General features: G+C 40.2%; 1 protein-coding gene across 2 annotated transcripts; it reads right to left on the bottom strand.

Annotated features, from left to right (window-relative positions):
- Positions 1-492: 492 nt before the first annotated feature.
- nucb1 (nucleobindin 1) lies at positions 493-19,185 on the bottom strand. 2 transcript variants are annotated; one of them, XM_062984130.1, is made up of 13 exons: positions 19,059-19,185; positions 15,521-15,647; positions 13,055-13,162; positions 12,459-12,591; positions 11,373-11,476; positions 10,984-11,169; positions 10,780-10,870; positions 10,568-10,626; positions 9,361-9,453; positions 6,404-6,493; positions 4,998-5,168; positions 2,936-3,050; positions 493-1,475 (listed from the first exon to the last, which is right to left on the bottom strand). In XM_062984130.1, the coding sequence occupies exons 2-13, from the start codon at positions 15,626-15,628 to the stop codon at positions 1,366-1,368; spliced, it is 1,368 nt and encodes a 455-aa protein (XP_062840200.1). In that variant the 5' UTR covers positions 15,629-15,647; positions 19,059-19,185; the 3' UTR covers positions 493-1,365. The 2 variants fall into 2 exon arrangements, with proteins under 2 accessions (XP_062840200.1, XP_003226247.1); XM_003226199.4 differs by lacking the exon at positions 19,059-19,185 and adding an exon at positions 17,323-17,475.
- Positions 19,186-19,280: the final 95 nt, after the last annotated feature.

Raw genomic sequence — 19,280 nt, forward strand, 5'->3', positions numbered from 1 at the left:
CAGATTTGATTAATATAGTGTCTCTAAGAATCTTTAAATCCTCCAATGTGATTCTATCATCAGCAGAATATGCTCAGTCACATTAAAGGACCCGGAAATTCAGGTTAAAAAAGGTTTTTCAAGTTTGCAGTGGTTCTGAGCATCAACTGTAGAATGCTTATAGTATAAGCTGTTGATTTATCAAAGAATAATTAATGTGTGTGTGCAGACACACATACACACAGATCCCTGGAATCAGGCAGAGTGTTGACTGCTGAGAGCCAAAGGCAGGAGAAAATGTGTCTTTGTACACTTGTGTAACACTTTTACACAAAATACCACACCCACGCAAGGCGTGATAAGGCTGCAATGCCAAAACAGTCAAAAGCAAGACCAGGAGAGACTTACATTTTAAGCACACTTATTTGGGGGATTATTCACCCCATTTCTGTGTAGATGCACAATCTAAAAGGAATCTGCCAGAAAGAAAGAAGAATTAACTGGAAACGCTAATGAATTGATACCAAGGGTTTTAATCAGTTTTATTGAACAGAAGGATCCAAATCATCCAAAAACAAGCCAGGCTCTCGGTGTCTAGTCTGTAAAAAAAAAACCACCTGTGCAACACTATTATTTTATTTTACAATGGGCAAATTTGAGCAAGGAGGAAAAGGAAACAGAACACGTAATACTGCAGTTGAGACTTCACACACATTGTTTTATGTACTGGAAGGTAAAATTACCAGAAGAAATCAAGGTGGCTATTGTGCGAATTCTTTGCTTTCCCCCCATTCCTTCTTCTGGGTTCTTCTACATAGCAAACACGCTTCCAGCATCCTCACCAGAGCCTTCCTAATGACTCTTCACAAGGACCATTTTGGTTGGAGAAACCGTACAAACCTAATTAATAAAAAGGGATAGATGCTTTTTTCCTATCTTGGGAAATGGGTGGGGACTACTTAGGGGTGAGACAATTTCTAAAACTCTGCTCAAAATTCCCTGATACAGAAGACACTCCTATCTTTCCCATTCACTTGCCCCAACCAAATAATTTTGATCCAGTTTTTGACATTTCAAAGAGTCAATCCCATTCCTGAAATCTGTCAAAAGGCTCCATACCACCACACTATCAAAATTGGGTGGCACATAGCAGAAAATCCTTTTAACATAACCATGCCTTCCTTGATTTAAAACTAATACACCCTCCCCCCGCCCGCTCAGCTTTCGTCGGATTTTAGTGACGTGGTTTTGTCACTAAATTCCAGCAGTACTTTTGGGCTGCAAAAGTGGACTTTGGGGCCACATGCAGTTCATGGGTAGTCCATCCACAGACTACAGACAAGGGAAAATACAACACTCCCGCCCCTCTGCCATTGTGAGAGAATTCTACTGGGTCTCTACTTCTGGATGCTGTTGGTTCTGAGGAGGCTCAACGTGGTTCTCCTGGGGATTTTGCTCCGGTGCAGCAGGATGGGACTCAGGTGGAACTGGCTGATCTAGAAAGAAAAGAGGACAGAAGTGGTTTGATCTGGCGCCATTAGCCAAGCATTGCCTTGCTTTAAGTTCCTTCTTGATTTCCTACAAAAGCGGAACTTGGTCTCTTTCCCATTGCACGATTATAGCACTATGATTGCACATTCATAGAATCATAGAGACCACTTGGGCCATGCAATCCAACCCCGTCATGCAGGAAAAGCACAATCAAAGTACCCCTAAAAGATGGCCATCCAGCCTCTGTATAAAAGCCCCCAAAAAGGGAGCTTCCACCACACTCTGAGGCAGAAAGTTCTACTGTTAAACAGCTTTTACAGTCAGGAAGTTCTTCCTAATGTTCAGGTGGAATTTCATGTCCTGTAATTTGAACCCATTGCTTTGAATTACAGGAAAGGCGATTCCACCTGAATATTAGGAACAGCCCCAGGATCCACCCATGGCATTTTAATGGCATCATGGCACTGCAGTTCTGTAGTGTGAATGGCCTCCTTGACAATGGCAGCTACAGCTCAAGAGTGAAACCAGTTCCATGAAAGAACAATGGGAGAAAGAAGCCTTCAAACAGAGGTTAGACAACCATCCATTTGGAGAATCTGCCAATACTGCCCTCTTGTGAGCAATAATGACAGCAGGTTTGCCTAGTTTCCAACAAACCTCACATTTCTGAGAATGCCTGCCATAGATGTGGGCAAAAATTCAGGAGAGAATGCTTCTGGAACATGGCCATACAGCCTGGAAAACTCACCGCAACCCAGTGATTCCAGCCATGAAAGCCTTTGACAACACAATAATGATATCTTTCATTGTTGTTATGTCAAGATTCTAAGCTCAGGTGCACTCAGTCATCCTCCTTGTTTGTGAGTTTCACGTTTGCAGATTTGATCATTCATGGAAATAATATGTTCTACCTAGGAATCTCTGGATCCTCCAACACAACTCTATGGTCAGTTTCCATCAGAAAATGAGTTGTGCTAAGAAGACCTTGAGATTCTTAAAGAGGTGCCCTCTTGAGGTTTTTTTTTTTAAGTGCTTTTTTATCTTTGTTTTTTCTACTTTTGCTGGGGTCCTGTGCCACTAATGGATATAGATGAATGATTATGCTGCCTCCAAACTGATACGTTTCTCATTTTGGGATACCCATACCATCATCCTTGAAAACTAGTATCTATGGGGGATGATAGAAGGTAAAGTCACCTCTGTCTTGGTATACAGCATAACAGATTAGGGAAGATTTACTCAGAATTTTTGACTCATTTTGAGATATCTTGAAAATGTTACTTTTTTGGACCACATGCTGGCTGGAATATTCTGGGAACTGTGACCCAAAAGTACTGTCCAAAAACTCTGAAACAAGACTGAGTGCGTGGGATAAAAACAATCCTCACTTTGAGAAGCAGAGCATTTAGACTGCTGTCATCTCTCCCAAAATAAGCTATCCTCCAACTCAGGATTGGGATCTTACCTGCTGGAGCAGCATGAGGCGGCTGTGCTTGGAATTTGAGCTCTCCTCCAGGACCAGCATTGGGAACCTGCCCAGGTTGCTGTTGGGATTTCCTCTGTTCCATCTGGAGCACAACCTGGTATAGGAGGAAAGTTGAGAGGGTGAAAAAACAACAAACACATAAGCACATACATAGGAGATTTTCTCCTTTTCTATCTGCATGAATTAAACAGCACCTCTAGTAGAAATGTAACTCAGGTACCATATATTCAGAGCTTGGATAAAATTTATTTTAAAAGATCATTCCCAGGATATTTAAGTCCCCATACACGCAACAGGGAGTTATGTTTCCAGCTGGACAGTGATGATGTGAAACTACAAATATGACCAAACGTCGTAGTATTACCTCACTCCTGGTCTCAACATGTCAGAGTACTGCTTCTTAAACTGTGGGTCCCAACCTCAAATGGGGCCCCCTTATCTCAACATTGGGCTCTTGAAAAATTTGGCAACAATAAAAGGTTTCCGGACACACCCACTTATACAAATTTACACATCTCAATGAATGAATGAATGAATGAATGAATGAATGAATGAATGAATGAATGCTTTATCTATATCCCACCTCATCTTCCAAAGGGACTCGGAGCAGCTTACAACAAAACAGTAGAAATGATAATAAACCACCAAACCAAGTTAAATCACCAGAAATAAAAGTTAAATCACCAGTTATAGTGGACTCTGAAGAAAATGCTTTATTTCATAAAAAGGAAAATCAGTCTGTTTAGCAAGTCTTGAAAATACTGATTTGCTATAATCAAATGTGTTATGTTCATACCTATATACCTCAGGTCACTGAAAAATTATTGGGCAGAAAAGGTTTGCACGTGGAAAAGGTTTAAGAAGCCCTGACATAAAGTACTGGTGGAGGACCTAGAGATTCCAAAAGAGAAATCACCTCTAAGAGTAATAATAATAAAAATTATTTATTTATTTATTTATTTATTTATAACCCACCCTATCTCCCTGGGGGGACTCAGGGCAGTAACAAAAGTAACCATTTGGCAAACATTCGATGTTTCAAAAAAAACAAACAAAATTAAAAAAAAAAACAATTCAAAAAAACAAACAAATAAATCAAACAATAAACAATCTTAATATAAAACTATCAAATAACCCAAAATAGCCAAAAATTTAACATAGACAAGACATAGTGTTTAAAACATGATAAACATCTTAAAAATTAGACTAAATTTGGTATGACTTCCAGCACAACTCTATAATAATTTCCAGGGGAAGTATACCATAGCATCAGCGGACATGGCAAATTCCCAGAGAGACTATTTGCCCCAAGGTATGAAAAAGTGAAGCCATGCGTATGGTTATGGGGCTCTTACTGTATTTAGAGTTTTGAGTGGTGTAGTTTTTCAAACTTTCTGAATTTTCTCCACATCATTCTCTTTTTTATATTCCTTGGCCAAATGTGGAGAACATGTGACTCTTTGCATATTGTTGTTGGACTAAAACTGGCCACATTCCTCACTACTGCTCATGATAACTAGTATGGATGGGAGCTACAGTCCAACACAATCAGGAGAGCTGCACTTTGCATATAAGTCAACCAACCAAACAAGAACCAGAAAACAAGACCCACACATGTGAGATTTGAAAGCAGACAAAGGCCAGCCAAGGTCATTCTGCTGCTTGGGGAAAAGAACAAAATGGATCCAAGTCGTGATACTGCATGTAGAGATAAACTGAACCAGGAGATAAAATATATTTTAATACTACTGAAGAAACAACATTTTCTGCTGATCCAACAGAAGGGAACAGCCAGCCTCCTGTGAAGAATGGTAAAGGACTTGCCACTGTGCCTCACATGACTGTCCCAGCCTATCTAATGATAGGGCCTGTCCAAGAGAGACACAGGAACCAAATGCCTATGAAATGACTGGAAGAAACCCACTGATGAGGTTCATCATCACATGAAGTCATCCATCATCACGGAGCACCAAAACATTTGGGTTTCCAACCACACCAGGGAACCACCCAGTTAAACACCGTCCAGCCTGATGCTCTGTACCTGCTGATACTCCTTCTTCTGAGCATCGAGCTCCACCTGTCGCTGCTGAAGTTCCTGGTGCTGCTGGCGAAGTTGCTCTGCTCTCCGGCCCAGCTCTGCCTCCTGGGCTGCCAGCTCCATCTCAAAGCGCTGGAGCTCTGCCTCGGAGTAGATCTGTGTTTCATCCACAGTCTGGAGGGAGGGAGAAGGGAGAGAAAGTGTCAGTTTACCAGAGACACAAGGCTGAAGAACCTGGGAGATATTTCATATTTGTTCACCATAAAAAAACATTTGGATGGTCAGATGGAGAGGAAGGTGGTCATATAATGCTATGTCTTTTGTTGTTTTGAAGACACATTACGTATTCTAAGTGGTTCCAGGACTCCTGTAGACAAAATCCATGGATGCTTGAGTCCAATTATATACAATATCATAGTGTATAATCTATCTGTTATAAAAAAAATGGCAAAAGCAAAATTTGCTTTTTAGATCTTTAAAAAATATTTTAAAGATGGTGGAATATGTGGATGCAGAATCTATGGATATACTGAAGTCTGACTGTACAAGATTCCTACATTTACAATGTATTGTCACTGAAAACTTCTGATCATGTCAACACTAGAATTCTGCAAGCTGGAGTCCACAAACATATTTTCCCAAATTTTGGTTACTACAAATATGGAAAACTTTGTTCCCGGTTCCAGGACCATATATCCAGCACCATAAATATTCAACCCTGTACATGAGGCATGACAGAATCACCACAGAAGCCAACAGAAGCTTAATTTGGGGTTAATGAGACACATCCGGAATATTATTTCTTTGACTCAGAGCAGTTTACAAGATCAAAAAGTCTGCTGACCTGCAGCGAAAAAAACAGGTCAGAATGGGACATCTTAATTCTTAGTCATTAGTCTTATTTAAACACAAACTTGTTAATCTGCCTCAAGCCAAGGATGATGGTAATCTTATTCAATTTAACTATATGTACGACAGTCCTCGGAGGTAAAGTTAGATGCTTCTTTTTCAAATGCAAGGGTAGACTACTTGAAACTCTGCAAATGTTGTCATCATCCTCTCCCATTCTTTGTGTTGGTACCACTGATGGGACATACAATCCAATCACTCTTAGAGGGCCAAATGTTTCCCAGTTCTGTTCTAATGACTGGGCAAGTTGCATTATAGTCAAAGGAAGGGAGAGCAAATAGTCCAGGCCAAAACATGGAGAAATTCCTCCCCATATCCTTAGGAGGTGTTGGGGTATATTGGGACCAAACATTGTGAGGGTGCATAGAGGCCTTGGAAGCAACACACTTCCAATATATGTCTCCTACAGGGGTCTAAAAGGCCTACTATCATCCGTCCATCAATGATGAATTTTCTAACCCAATGAAAAAAATTCAGAACACCATCTTCTGCTCACATACCTTCCATCCATCGACTTCATTAAATTCCTTCTTCTGTGTTGACTTGAGGAACTCATCCAGGGTTACCAGCCGGTCCCTATTAAGATCCACCTGCACAAGAAGAACCAATTGAGAAAGCTCCATGGAATGTTTCACTTTTTCTTTCCACTGGCCCTTTCTTGACATTTTTCTTATCTATTGGACATAATAAGGAATTATCCTGGCATGGGCTGGTCTATGAGATCACAAGGAGTCGGAAGTGGCTGAACAAATAAACAACAACAAATTAGGCGTAATGTGTCTGGTTCTGGGCAATACAATTCAAGAACTGTATGGGCAAGCTGAAATGCATCGAGGGAAGAATGACCAGAATAGTGAAAGGCATGGAAGCCAAGCTTTATGAGGAACATCTTACGGAGCTGGATATGTTTAGCTTAGAAAAGAGAAAGTTGAGAAATGACATGATAAACATATGAGAGTATGTCATACTGAGGAGAGAACAGGCTTGTTTTTTCTTGCTCCAGAGACTAAAACATGGAGCAATGAGTCAAACTATAGGAAAACAGATTACTCATAAACATTAGGAAGAACTTCCTGAGAGCTTTTCAGCAATGGAATACACTATATCAGAATGTGTAGAGTCTCCTTCTCTAGAAGTTTTTAAGCAAAGGCTGGATGACTATCTGTTGGGAGTATTTGTTTGTGTATTCCTGCATGGCAGAGAGTTGGACTGGATAGCCCTTGCAGTCTCTTCTAACGTTATGCTTCTGGGGGAAAATGTCTATAATCCTCTGAATCCTTCTCTTTTCACTTTGGGTTGCTATGCAATTAGACAATGCAGAGATATAGGATGAAAATCAAGCATTATTAGAACTGCAGAGCTCACTCACAGAACCTAATATGCTCCTAGCCCTCATCACTGGTAAACATGCTTCAATGTTTATTTATAGCCCAAGTAGAGAACTGTGAGCCTGTAATTTCTACCAGTTGCAGCCAACAAGGCCAACAGTAAGGAATTATGGGAGCTGAAGTGAAAGAAAATAACAAAATCTGTAGGTTCATAGTTACTCACTCTTGAGTTCATTTATCTAGATACCACATTTTATACTATACAATAGATGTTAATGTTACAATCCAATTTAATAATTCAATTGATGACAAACCAAAGCAATTATCACCCATCCAACAATGAAAAAAAGTATACAACAAATAATAGCACACCAGCACATATGGCAAGTGGCACATAAAGGAGACTGCAGTAGTCTAATACGTAAGGTGCCAACACATGAGTGACTGTCTCTAAGGAACATGATGAAGATGTGGGAAATATCTGCTGAACTAAGAGAAGGGAAATTGAACAATATTTCCCAAAACAGAAACACCGAGATTGCACCACTCAGTGACTTCCTGTCTTCTCTGTAACCTCTCAAGGAAGAGGGAAAAAAACCAGAAAGTATATACCAGTCATTTTCAACCAGCCAGAGGGTGACTCATAATTTCCTAGAAGGCAAGAAGCAGTTCTCCATGCTTTGCCCTGGCTGCAAACTGTTCTAGCTGCCAACGGCTTACATTTTCTGTGCCCCGCTGCATGTTCATTGAGATCATAGCTTTACATAAGTTCCTGTGTATTGCCTTCATTCAGTTTTCAAGTTTCTTTAACCGCTTTCATGCACCCGTTTTGGGATATCCCCCCTGTGTTTTTCACAAGCTTGGCTCCCTTAGGCATGTTCCCCATTGTGATAATAACAACAGATTAACGTTTATGACAAGAGTGAAGAACTATGACCTTTAATAGTATTGATGACAGTAATATTGGAAATATTTTTTTTGCTTTCAGCTATTTGATCTCAGTTAATAAACATTCATTGTAGGGTGGAATCAGTGTCTTCAGCCTGCAGAAAACTGACTAACTGAGAGACATCAGGAGTCTTGGGAAGTCATGTTGAACTACAGTTCCCAGAATCTCCCTGCCAGCTTAACCAATAGTGATTGTGAATAGTCTTTCTATTAAGCTATTCCCACAGTTAGTTCAGCCAGAGGAGGAAAACTGAAATTAAGAATTTCCCATTAATAGAATCATAGAGTTGGAAGGGACCTCAAGGGCCATCTAGTCCAACCCTGTGCCAAAAAGCAGGAAAACTGCATTTAAAGCACCCCCGATAGATGGCCATACAGCTATTGCAAACATTCAGGAAAGATCTTCAGGAAAGATCTGAAAACCTGTTTTTTTCAAACCATTTTTAATTAAGAAAAACATCAAAGTGAGCCCCTACTGCTTTTTATTCCAATACTTTGCACCTTATCGCTATACCATTCCACTAGAAGTTATAATGCATTGCACCTTGTTAACCTTATTCCTTGCCCTTAGTCTGAAGATTGAAGTACCAAGTATACCGCTCCAGGGCATTAAACATGTTTTAATTTGTTTTTAAATTGTTGTTGTTGTATGCTTTTTTGATGTATTTATTGCTGTGTTTGAATTTGTTTTTACTGTTGTATTTTTATATTGTTTGAGCATGGTCCTTTTGTAAGCCACCCCGAGTCCCCTTGGGGAGATGGGGCGGGATATAAGAATAAAGTATTATTGTTGTTGTTGTTGTTGTTGTTGTTGTTATTATTATTATTATTATTATTATTATTATTATTATTAGCCACTTTTTAACGCGCCACTCCTTCAAACCTTTTAAATTATAGCCAGAGTCCAAATACTTGACATGTGACTCTTTCAATCTAGTCCATTATGTTTCCACAACCTTCCACCCACTTCCATAACCACACATTGTTTCTTCTCAATTGGGTGTGTTATTCAGCTTTTAAATATTTTCAAGCTATACATACTGTATTGCTTATGTTTCCCTGTGGCCAAAATGCATTTGCATGCTAAAAGAAGACTGGGTCCCACATTCCAACAATTTCCAGTTTTCCCATACCAAATATCTCGGACCCTGTGCCACCACCCGACCAGCCCACACGCTCACATTTTGCATGACATGTTCCCGCATTCGCAGCCGCTCCTCCTCCATTTCTAGCATATCATCTTCCTCATTACGGGGGTCGTAGACCTTCTCTAGCTGCAGGGGGGGAAATACACAACCAGAAAACCCAGTTATCCTTCCTTAAACCAAGTTAGGAGGTCCTGTATAGGATGTTACAAAATTTGTGCAACTTGTTCACTACTTTCTCTACCAAGCATTCACAAACTCTGCACAGACCTTCATCCAGTTCTCCCATACTCTATTTAAAAACTGCCAGGGATCTTAATGAATCTCTTTAATTCTTTTCTGTTTTATGGATTCTATATATCCAAGCATATATAATTTCTCAGCAGTGAAGGTTGGTGCATTCTATGTCAGTGAGATGGTGAACTGATTCCAGGATTCAGTTAAGACTTTAGAATAGTTACTCTAGGTACTGAACCATTTACCTCAAATAGGCTCAGCATCTGTGATAGCAACCCAAACTTGGGCTGGAGTGATGGAAGTTCCCACTGTTGCCTATTTGATAACACTATGTAATACAATTTTTATTCCTGGGTTATAAATGTCATTTCTCAATTGGTTATATCTTAAAAGCATGGACATTTTTTATTAAACTGAAAACACTTTTGTTTTTCGCAGGACATCCTGTAACACATTTTGCTATGGTTTTTCAATGAGTATTTCATAGATAGTTTGTGGCAGCCACAAAAACAAAGTTTCTGGAGTATAACAACTAAGTTCAAAGTAAGTACCATGAAATTAAACAGAAATTAAACCAGGAACATTTTTTTTTCAAATTTTGTTACATAGTGTAATATGGCCCTGGTCAAAACAAGCCCAAATGCTATTATTGTAAAAAAAAAAAAAACATTAGAGAAGAATAGAGCCAAATACTGACATTCATGAATTTCCTCCAGCTTTATCTCAAATCACCTGTGTCAGAATTGTACCATTACCAATGGTCTATTCCGTGCTCCACTGCTCCACTGTATAAGCAGAACTGTTCACACACAGGAAATTATCATATTAAAGCAATGTGTTTCTAGCCTAGCTATGTTCCATTCTTCTTTTTCTGAGCGCAGAAAATTATGGATTTTTAAAATATGGGAAAGCATTTCAGTAGTTGAACCCTTCCACCTGTATTCTGAACTGGCAGAGTCTAGACATGTATTTGATTCCATCTATAACAACTTGCCCAAGAACTTACCTCCTTAGTGAAAAGTGCCTCTAACTCCTGTTCATCTAAAACTCCATCACTATTGGTGTCTGAGTGAAAAGAAGAAGAAGTAAAGATTTACTACAATTCTGGGATAAATTCAAGTTGAGACCTATTTTCAATAAATAAAGGAGTACTGTATTCCTAATGTATCTGTTACAGAATAAGAAGTCCTCCTAAACTAAAAATTTTCAACTTCTTACCATGTAATTTAAAGAAAGTCTTGGGGTTAAATTCATTAGGATCCAAGCCATCTGTCTCCTGCCAGACCTCCTTGAGTTGGTCACGGCTGCCCTATGTCAGTAGGCAGAGATGTTCACATGTTTAAGTAAGCAAACCCAGATCGGAACACAATCCTACATCTTGCTACGCCTTCCCCACAAATTATGAAAAAGGCAATCTCCTACCGGGACGTTGACCTTGGGGTGCTCCTTGTGCTTCTTCTTGAGCTCCTCAAAGTGTGCTTCCTCCTGCTGCCGTTTCTCTTCATCTAGAGATTTCAAATATTCCCGACGTTCATGCTCCTTCATCATCTCGTATCGTTTGAACTCCTCATGATGAGCAGCATCATAGTTCTCCAGGTCTTTGGTTGCCTATGGGATGAAGAGCAACCCCAACACTCACTGAGTCCTAACACTTGGAAGAAGATATTTTTTAAAGATTACGCTTTCCAGAATCTAGAATCCCATAAGCATTTTTGGGAGGCTTAGAGATAGGGGCCAACCCACAAAAGGTAGATAACAGAGACTAATGTGGTAAAGGGACCAGACAAGCAAGAAGGAAAGGTCAAACATACGGCCTGAATGAGCAACTCCAAGTCTCGGGCTTCAAAGGTGTGCTGGTTTTGAGGATCCAGATGCTCAAATTGCTTCAGCAAAGACAGGTGATCAATCTGTACATCTGAAAGTGGAGGAAGAAACCAGTTAAGTATATACATCTGAACCTGAAGCAGGCCACACGGGGGTGGTTTTGAATTAGGTGGGCAACACATTCTTTAGAGCTTTAGCCAGTATAGGTCATGGAAAATGATTATGGGACATGTAGTACCAAAGAACAACTATGAAGAGCCAATTTGGTGCAGTAATTATTGAACTGCAATTGGGTTTGGGAGATCCGGGTTTCTGATTTAGACCTTACAAGCTATGATTATGCTGGTCACTTCCTTCCTTAACCTGATGGCTGTTTCGAGGATTAAGTTAGGAGGAGTGCTACATGGTCTTCCTTTAGCTCACCAATAAAACGGGAGCTACAAATATAATTAATTTTTTTTAAACTGCAGTGAGTTGGTGCAGTGAGTTGAGCATAGGACAATTCTGGAGTCTATTCCCCACCTGACTATGGAACCCCACTCAGTGACCACGAGCCAGTCACACACTCTCAGCCCCAGAAAACCTCATAGGATTCACCTTAAGAGTCACTGTAAGTTGGAAATGACTTCAAAGTACAACATCACAAATAACAGGATATAAACATAACCAATAAATAAATATCATATTCAAAAGTAGCAATAGATTGCGTGGAATTAAAGTACAGAGAGAATGAATTCACTCAGAGTTAATATAAAAACTATTTGAAAATATTTGTCAAAGTTTAAATCTGAACCTTCAATTCACCCAGGCAGACTCCAGATATAAGCCCAACTCTTTCCTCCATGCTACCTATCAGTGACAGTCCCAGGAACAGCACCCTCGTCCAGAGTCTGAAAAAGTTAACTTTTTTGGACTGAGCTTCTAGATCTGGTAGTAATTGAGAGCTGTAGTCCAAAAAAATAAAAATAACTTTCCTGAGCCCTGCCCAAAATACTGACTTTCAGCATGTTTGGTTCTAAGCCACTTCAGGAGTATCTGGAAGCACCCTTCAACCCGTTCCCAGCCCAGCTTACTTTGTTCCATGGTAGCATCCATTTTGGCCTTCAGAAGCATCCTGAGCCGGGACACCTCCTGACGCTTGAGCTCATCAAGTTTGGTACGGACATGGTGGCTGACAAAGTCCAGCTCTTTGCTCAATTTTCCACTCTGAAACACATTCAAGACAGAAAATGACTATTTATTAAATGTGTATCCTTTTATCTTCACAACAATCCCATGAGGTGGGTTAGATGGAGTAACTGGGGAGAGAGGGCAGTCTAGAAATAAAGTATCATAATCATAATCATAATCATAATAATCATCATCATTATATTAATTAAGCTTTGAGATTTAAAGCCAAATCTAGGTTTAACACTGGAGCCTTTGCATTGCACTGATGTCATTGTAAATGCCTACTCCTCTTTGAGGTTTCACATTAATCCACTTGAACAGTGGCATTTTCCCTTTCAAAGCAAATGATGTCCTATATGCAACATCACCACTAGAATCTATACCATGTCCCCAGGAAAGTCACCTTTTTAAAATCTTCCAAAATGTTTTCTGATATTGAGGAGGATAATTTGTACTTGCTAGCACACAGAAACCCACACTACTCAATCCCAATTTTCACCTTAATGTCTTCAGCATTAGCCGCCTGAAGCTTTTCTCGGAAGTGTCCATCCGTTTCTAACACGTTGATCACTTCTTGGAGATAGCGGTGATAATAAAGGCCAGTGTCCTGCATAAAAGACAGTGCAATAAATCAGGTCATTTAGATGTTATCTGCAGAGGTGCTGAAACATAGTCAAGGTCTGCGTAAAAAAAATCTCAAATTCATATCCTATTATCTCCAAAAAATCTGGGAAAACACCATATGATGGAACGAGAAACTTTGTCTCTCTAGACCAGTGTTTCCCATATACTGGTCCTCCAGATATTTTGGACTTCAGCTCCCAGAATCTCTGAATATTGGGTAAGAGAGTTGTAGTCCAAAACACCAGGAGGACTAGATTTTAGGAATAACTACTCTACATTCATATTAGGACAACTCCCTGAAGGCTCAAATAGCACTGCCAGTGGTAAAGGATTGCATAAGTTGCTATCCAATTCATTTAGAAGGCCAATGTTTCCCATCCACTGATTTATCGAAAAAGCTGAATTCTAACCAGATAAAACATTGTTGCAGAGGTAATTTAACAGGAGCAAAAGTTCAGGTGCCTGAGGGTGGTTAATTATCAATCTCTGCCAGGCAGGAAATCATTTTAATGTGCATCATGGAATAGTAGGGAAAAAATGCTTTACTGCACTCATCCAATAGGTCTCCACTATGGACTGCTGAGTTTAGATTCATGAGTTCAGTGTGAATTTGTAACCAAAGGAGTAGTGGAAAAAATATCCGATCGAAAGTCACCTGATCTCAAAGCCAGCGAGTGGCAAGGCTGGCTGGGAGTTGCGCTGTGGAACTTAACACTGCCGAACAAACATCAACATATATGTTCGCCTCTGCCATGATAATTCAGAGCATCAAACATTCTGAAAGACTAAGGCGCTTTCTACATTGCTATATAAAATCCAGAGTATATGCTTTGAACTGGATTTTATGGCAGTGTAGAAAGGGCCTAAATGCCACATCACCTTTTTCGTTTCTCCTCCACTTTCCCTAGTGACACTAATATCATAACTAAGCCAAAGATGGGAAACTGTTGCTGTAGAGATAGTGATGGACTGTTAAGTCCTAGCTGTCTTAGCCCAAAGAGGAATATTTTAGTTAGCAAAGTACACATGCTTCTAAGTATTACTGTTGCAACAGAAAATGTAAATTGGAGTCAGAATTAACATGGGACATGATAGTAATAGATTCTTGTGCTACAAAAAAAGAACAGCAATTCCAATATGTTTCAGAAAACATTTTTTTTCGTGTCAGGAGCAACATGAGAAACTGCAAGTCTACTGGTGTGAGAGAATTGTGGACGCCCATAGGCTTCTCTCATGTCCCCACATGGGAAGCTGGAGCTGAAAGATGGGAGCTCATCCCACTCTCTGGAATAGAACCACCGACCTTTCGGTCACCAGTCCTGCTGGTACAAGGGTTTAACCCGTTGCACCACCAGAGGCAATTTTATTAAAACTTAACACATATGAAATGGAATAACTAGGTCAGGTGAGTCTTACAAAAATAGGACTTACACGAAAATAAGTCTTGGAATAACTAGGTCAGACAAGTCTTATATAAAATGTTACAAGAACAAAAATAAACCTTTTAGAGACCACCTAAAAGTTTCACTCAAAAGACGTCGAAGGATTTTTAAAATCTCCACCAGGCTCCAACTCCCTTAATGATTTCCAGTTTGATAGTCAAACCTAAAGCTATAGGTTTGGTTTTTTAACGTGCTAGGGACAGTACACAAGTTAGCCTTATCTGCTTTTCCCTATTTTTGCTCATATATGTTCAGTAAGGGACTCTAGAGCCAGTTAGTCTGATAGAATCATGAGAGAGATAGAAGATCCAACTTTGTTTATTGCATTGTTTACTGCAGATAACATACTACAACTGTACACTAAAATGCCTTTGTTTTTCCAGCCCTCTTTCACCATCCTCCCAATGCTAATATTTTGACTTAGAGGATGTGGAAGGAAAAGGGAAGTTGTTGTACCATTAAAAGATAAAAAGGAGAATCATTGTCATAAACTAGAATTCCTGTGGAGTGGTAGCTTGATATCTGCTGGAGTTTGGTTCAAAGCCCCCCCCCCCCCCATGGATAACAATACCTGTAATTTCTCAAGTAGTAAAATGGTGACGCTTATGTAAAATGGTTTGCTTTTAGAAATATTTTCAAGCTCTAGAACCAATGTGGAGAGCTCACAGGAGTTTAACTCCAATGACACCTGAAAGGCCATATATGTAGCCACCCTGGATTAGGCTTGCTGTGAAACAATGGTGGGATGACACCAAATGAAGATACCACGTCATCTTGGCATCTACGATCCATCAACTCTTTGTGCCAATCTGAATTCACAGCTCAGCCAGCAAGGTGACCAAAGGGCACTTGGTTAGAGGCCACTGCAATGGGAAAAGAGCAAGGAATATAATACTCACCGGAGCCTCGGGAGGAGTTTCAGCTTCTTGTTTCTCTTTGGGCCGCTCGATGGGAACGCAGGCAGCCAACCCTAAAAGGGCAGCGCTCACCAACCACGTCAGGTGCATTGCCTTATGAGCCTGTTGTCTAAAATGAGAAGAGGAAGGATGAGGACGAGGCAATCACTGCTTAGAACTATTTTATAAATTCAACTAAAACAGAAGAAGAGGGAACTGAAACAACTAAGATATGAAAGAATGAACAAAGGTACAGATTGAAAGCAAGGGGGTAAATAAAAAATAACTACAGTCGCATAAAAGAGTGATGGGAAACATGGCAATCGACTAACTTCCAGCATTCTTCACTTATAGCTTGGCTAGGTAAGACACTCAGAGTCCCCTTTAAGAAAGGAAAGTGGGAGGTAAATAAGTATGACTGCAGCTCCCAGCATTCTTCACTCACACTAAACCACTTTGAGTCTCCTTTAAAAGAGGGATGTGGGATGTAAACAGATATTATAAATATAATACCACCACCACTATTTCTAATAATAACAACAACAGGTATAGCAGATGGAAATTAAAGTTCAGCAATATCTCAAGGGCAACATTTTGCCCACACAAGGGACAGGAAGAGAAAGAAAAGCATCCACGTGTCATAGTGACATAGACATGGGATTAACAAATTAATCTCACACAAAAGAAAGCAAACGAGTATGAATAAACCTCAGGCATTTTTTCTCAGAGGCCAACTTTCAGGGAAAGGGAAGAAACCTGATAGATGTTTTGGATTATAAGTGCCACAATCCTGGCCTGAATTGATGGGGAATCCAGTCTAAAGCTTCTGGAGAGCATGGGTTACCTTATCCCTGAATATAGCATGTAAGAACAATAAAGCAGGAAGCAAAATAACAAATTCAGAAACATCTCAATTTCTATGTATTGTTGAAGGCTTTCATGGCCAGAATCACTGGGTTGCTGTGAATTTTCTGGGCTGTATGGCCATGTTACAGAAGCATTCTCTCCTGACGCTTTACCTGCATCTATGGCAGGCATCCTCAGAGCTTGTGAGGTCTGTTGGAAACTAAGCAAGTAGGGTTTATATATCTGTGGAATGCCCAGGGTGGGAGAAAAAACTCTTGTCTGAAGAAGGTGTGAATGTTGCAATTAACCTTGATCAGCACTGAATAGCCTTGCAGCTTCAAGGTCTGGCTGCTGCTGATCCAGAGAAGTCATTGAAATCCACATGCATGAGGACAATTTCAACAGAAAGGAGGAAACCATGAAAATGAACAAAATCTGGCTACCAGTATTGAAAAAGCTTTAAAATAATGACAGTAAATAAAGAATACCATTCTGAAAACAAGGGAAATCCAAACAGAAAACAATCAGGGCCAGCTAACACCTCCCAACAATTAAGTACAGATTGAGCATCACTGAGATAGCAACACTTTTACTTTCTGTACACAAACTTATTTCGTTCACAAGACTATTTTAAAATATTGTATCCAATTACCTTAGGCTATCTCTAGATGAAACAAATTGATTTCCTGTTTAGACTTGGATCCCAAGACATATCATTATTTACATATATGCAAATACAAGTATTCAAGTAAACATCAGAAATCAAATATCTTGCTGGCATTTCAGATAAGGGATACTTATCAGCCTATAGCCCTAGTAAGACAATATGCCTTTTAAAAAAAAGGAAAGTGGTGGAAAAACTCTTTCATTTGGAACGATTAAATTTTAGGGCCTAGATCCGCTGTGTCAATATAAAAAGCTCTCTGCACATGCTCAGAGAAGCCCTTGGCCAAACCTACCTCTCTCCTCTACGCCCGAACGTTCCACCACTTTCTCCACTCTGCTTCCTGAATCCCTCCCTAAGCTCCGCCCCTCTATCTGCATAAGTAGCCACGCCCCCTTTCCCAGACATGGGCTCTTGCGCCGCCACGCCAACCTCCTCCTTGTGTCACGTCCGGTGCTGCCTTGTGCGTCATACTCTGGATTGTGGGGGCGGCCTTAAATTTAGGCCACGCCTCTCTTCCTCTTTATTAGCATACCAAGCCCCGCTGAGGGTTCCGAAGTGCTTCCCTTTGGACTTCAACTCCCATAAGCCTCCACTGCCAGAGCCAATAATCAAGGATTCTGGGAACTGAAGTCCAAAACACCTAGAAGACCAAAATGTGGGAAATAATGTTCTGAAACTTTTCAGTAGAGTTAAGGGAGACTCCAGGATGAGTTTACGGAAAGAGGTTGAGTACTGAGCACTTCCTCTGTGGCTTGTTTAAAAATGCAGTCTGCCTATGCTCAGGAACACTCTTTTCTTATTTCACCAGTATCTGCAATAGGTTCAACAGGAGCAAATTTCTAAGTTTGGAGAAGAAGAAAACCTTTGCTGAACAAAACGGAGTTACAATTTATCTTATCTGTAAAAATAAATTGCTTTTTGAGAAATGCTTAAAACTCAATTTCTATTAAGATGGGTTTGGGAACCTTTTGCCCTCCAGATGTTTTGAACTAAAATTCTCAAAGTGCATCTACATTGTAGCATTAATGCAGTTTGACTCCACTTTAACTACCATTGCACATGCTATAGAATACTGGGAGCTCTAGCTTGACAAGGCCTTCAGACTTCCCTGAAAAAGTGTGCTGGTGACTCACCAAACTACAAATCCCAGGGTCCTAAAGCATTGAGCCGTGACAGTTAACGTAGTATCAAATGGCATTAATTCTATAGTGTAGGTGCACATCTCGAAATCCAAACTGGGATTTGTACTTTAGTGAAAAATCAACCCTCTTTGGCAGATAGAAGACCTTGTAAAACTACAGCTCCCGGTATTCCATAGCATTATGCAATGATATTTAAAGTGGAATCAAACTGCATTGGGTTGCTGTGAGTTTTCTAAGCTGTATGGCCATGTTCCAGAAGCATTCTCTCCTGACGTTTTGCCTACATCAATGGCAGGCATCCTCAGAGGTTGTGAGGTCTGTTGGAAACTAGGTAAGTGGGGTTTATATATCTGTGGAAAGTCCAGGGTGGGAGAAAGAACTCTTGTCTGTTTGAGGTAGGTGTGAATGTTGCACCTGGTCACCTTGATTAGCACTGAATGGCCTTTCAGCTTCAAAGCCTGGCTGATTCCTGCCTGGAGGAATCCTTTGTGTGGGGGTGTTAGTTGGCCCTGATTGTTTCATGCCTGGAATTCCTGTTTTCTGAGTGTTGTTCTTTATTTACTGTTCTGATTTTAGAGTGTTTTTTTAAAAATACTGGTAAACAGATTTTGTTCATTTTCATGGTTTTCTGTTGAAATTGCCCTCATGCTTGAGGATTTCAGATTTTGGCGTGACATTAGGAGAGAATGCTTCTGGAATATGGCCATACAGCCCAGAAAACGCACAGTGATTCCAGCCATGAAACTATGTAGAGGCAGGTAAAAAAATTAAATTATTATTATTATTATTATTATTATTATTATTATTATTATTATTATCATGAGAGTTGTGGTTCTTCAAGGTCTCGAGCGTTCTCTGCCAAAGACCAACAACCAGGATTCCATACCACTGAGCCATGGTGGTTCAAGCGGTATCCAACTGTAGCAATTCTACAGTGTGGATGCGCTGGTGAATCCTAGTGGCCTGAGCATCTCCTCTGGCGGTTTTTAAGCAGGCTGGATGGCCATCTGTGGGGAGTGCTTTGATGGTGTCCCCCTAGATGTCCTTTGTGGCCTCTTCCATCTCTAGGATCCCATGATTCTGGAATGGAACACCACTTTAATCCTTT

Source organism: Anolis carolinensis, chromosome 6, assembly GCF_035594765.1.
Source record: "Anolis carolinensis isolate JA03-04 chromosome 6, rAnoCar3.1.pri, whole genome shotgun sequence".
Classification (NCBI taxonomy): Eukaryota; Metazoa; Chordata; class Lepidosauria; order Squamata; family Dactyloidae; genus Anolis; species Anolis carolinensis.

What these genes read in the sequence shown, in the direction of transcription:
- nucb1 (XM_003226199.4), bottom strand. Translation starts at nt 17,435, where the DNA reads ATGTCTGGGAAAGGGGGCGTGGCTACTTATGCAGATAGAGGGGCGGAG. An exon ending in ACCCCAAGGTCAACGTCCCG is followed by an intron (nt 10,871 to 10,983) that starts GTAGGAGATTGC and finishes CTACTGACATAG; the next exon opens with GGCAGCCGTGACCAACTCAA. An exon ending in AGGCACTTTTCACTAAGGAG is followed by an intron (nt 9,454 to 10,567) that starts GTAAGTTCTTGG and finishes CCCCCCCTGCAG; the next exon opens with CTAGAGAAGGTCTACGACCC.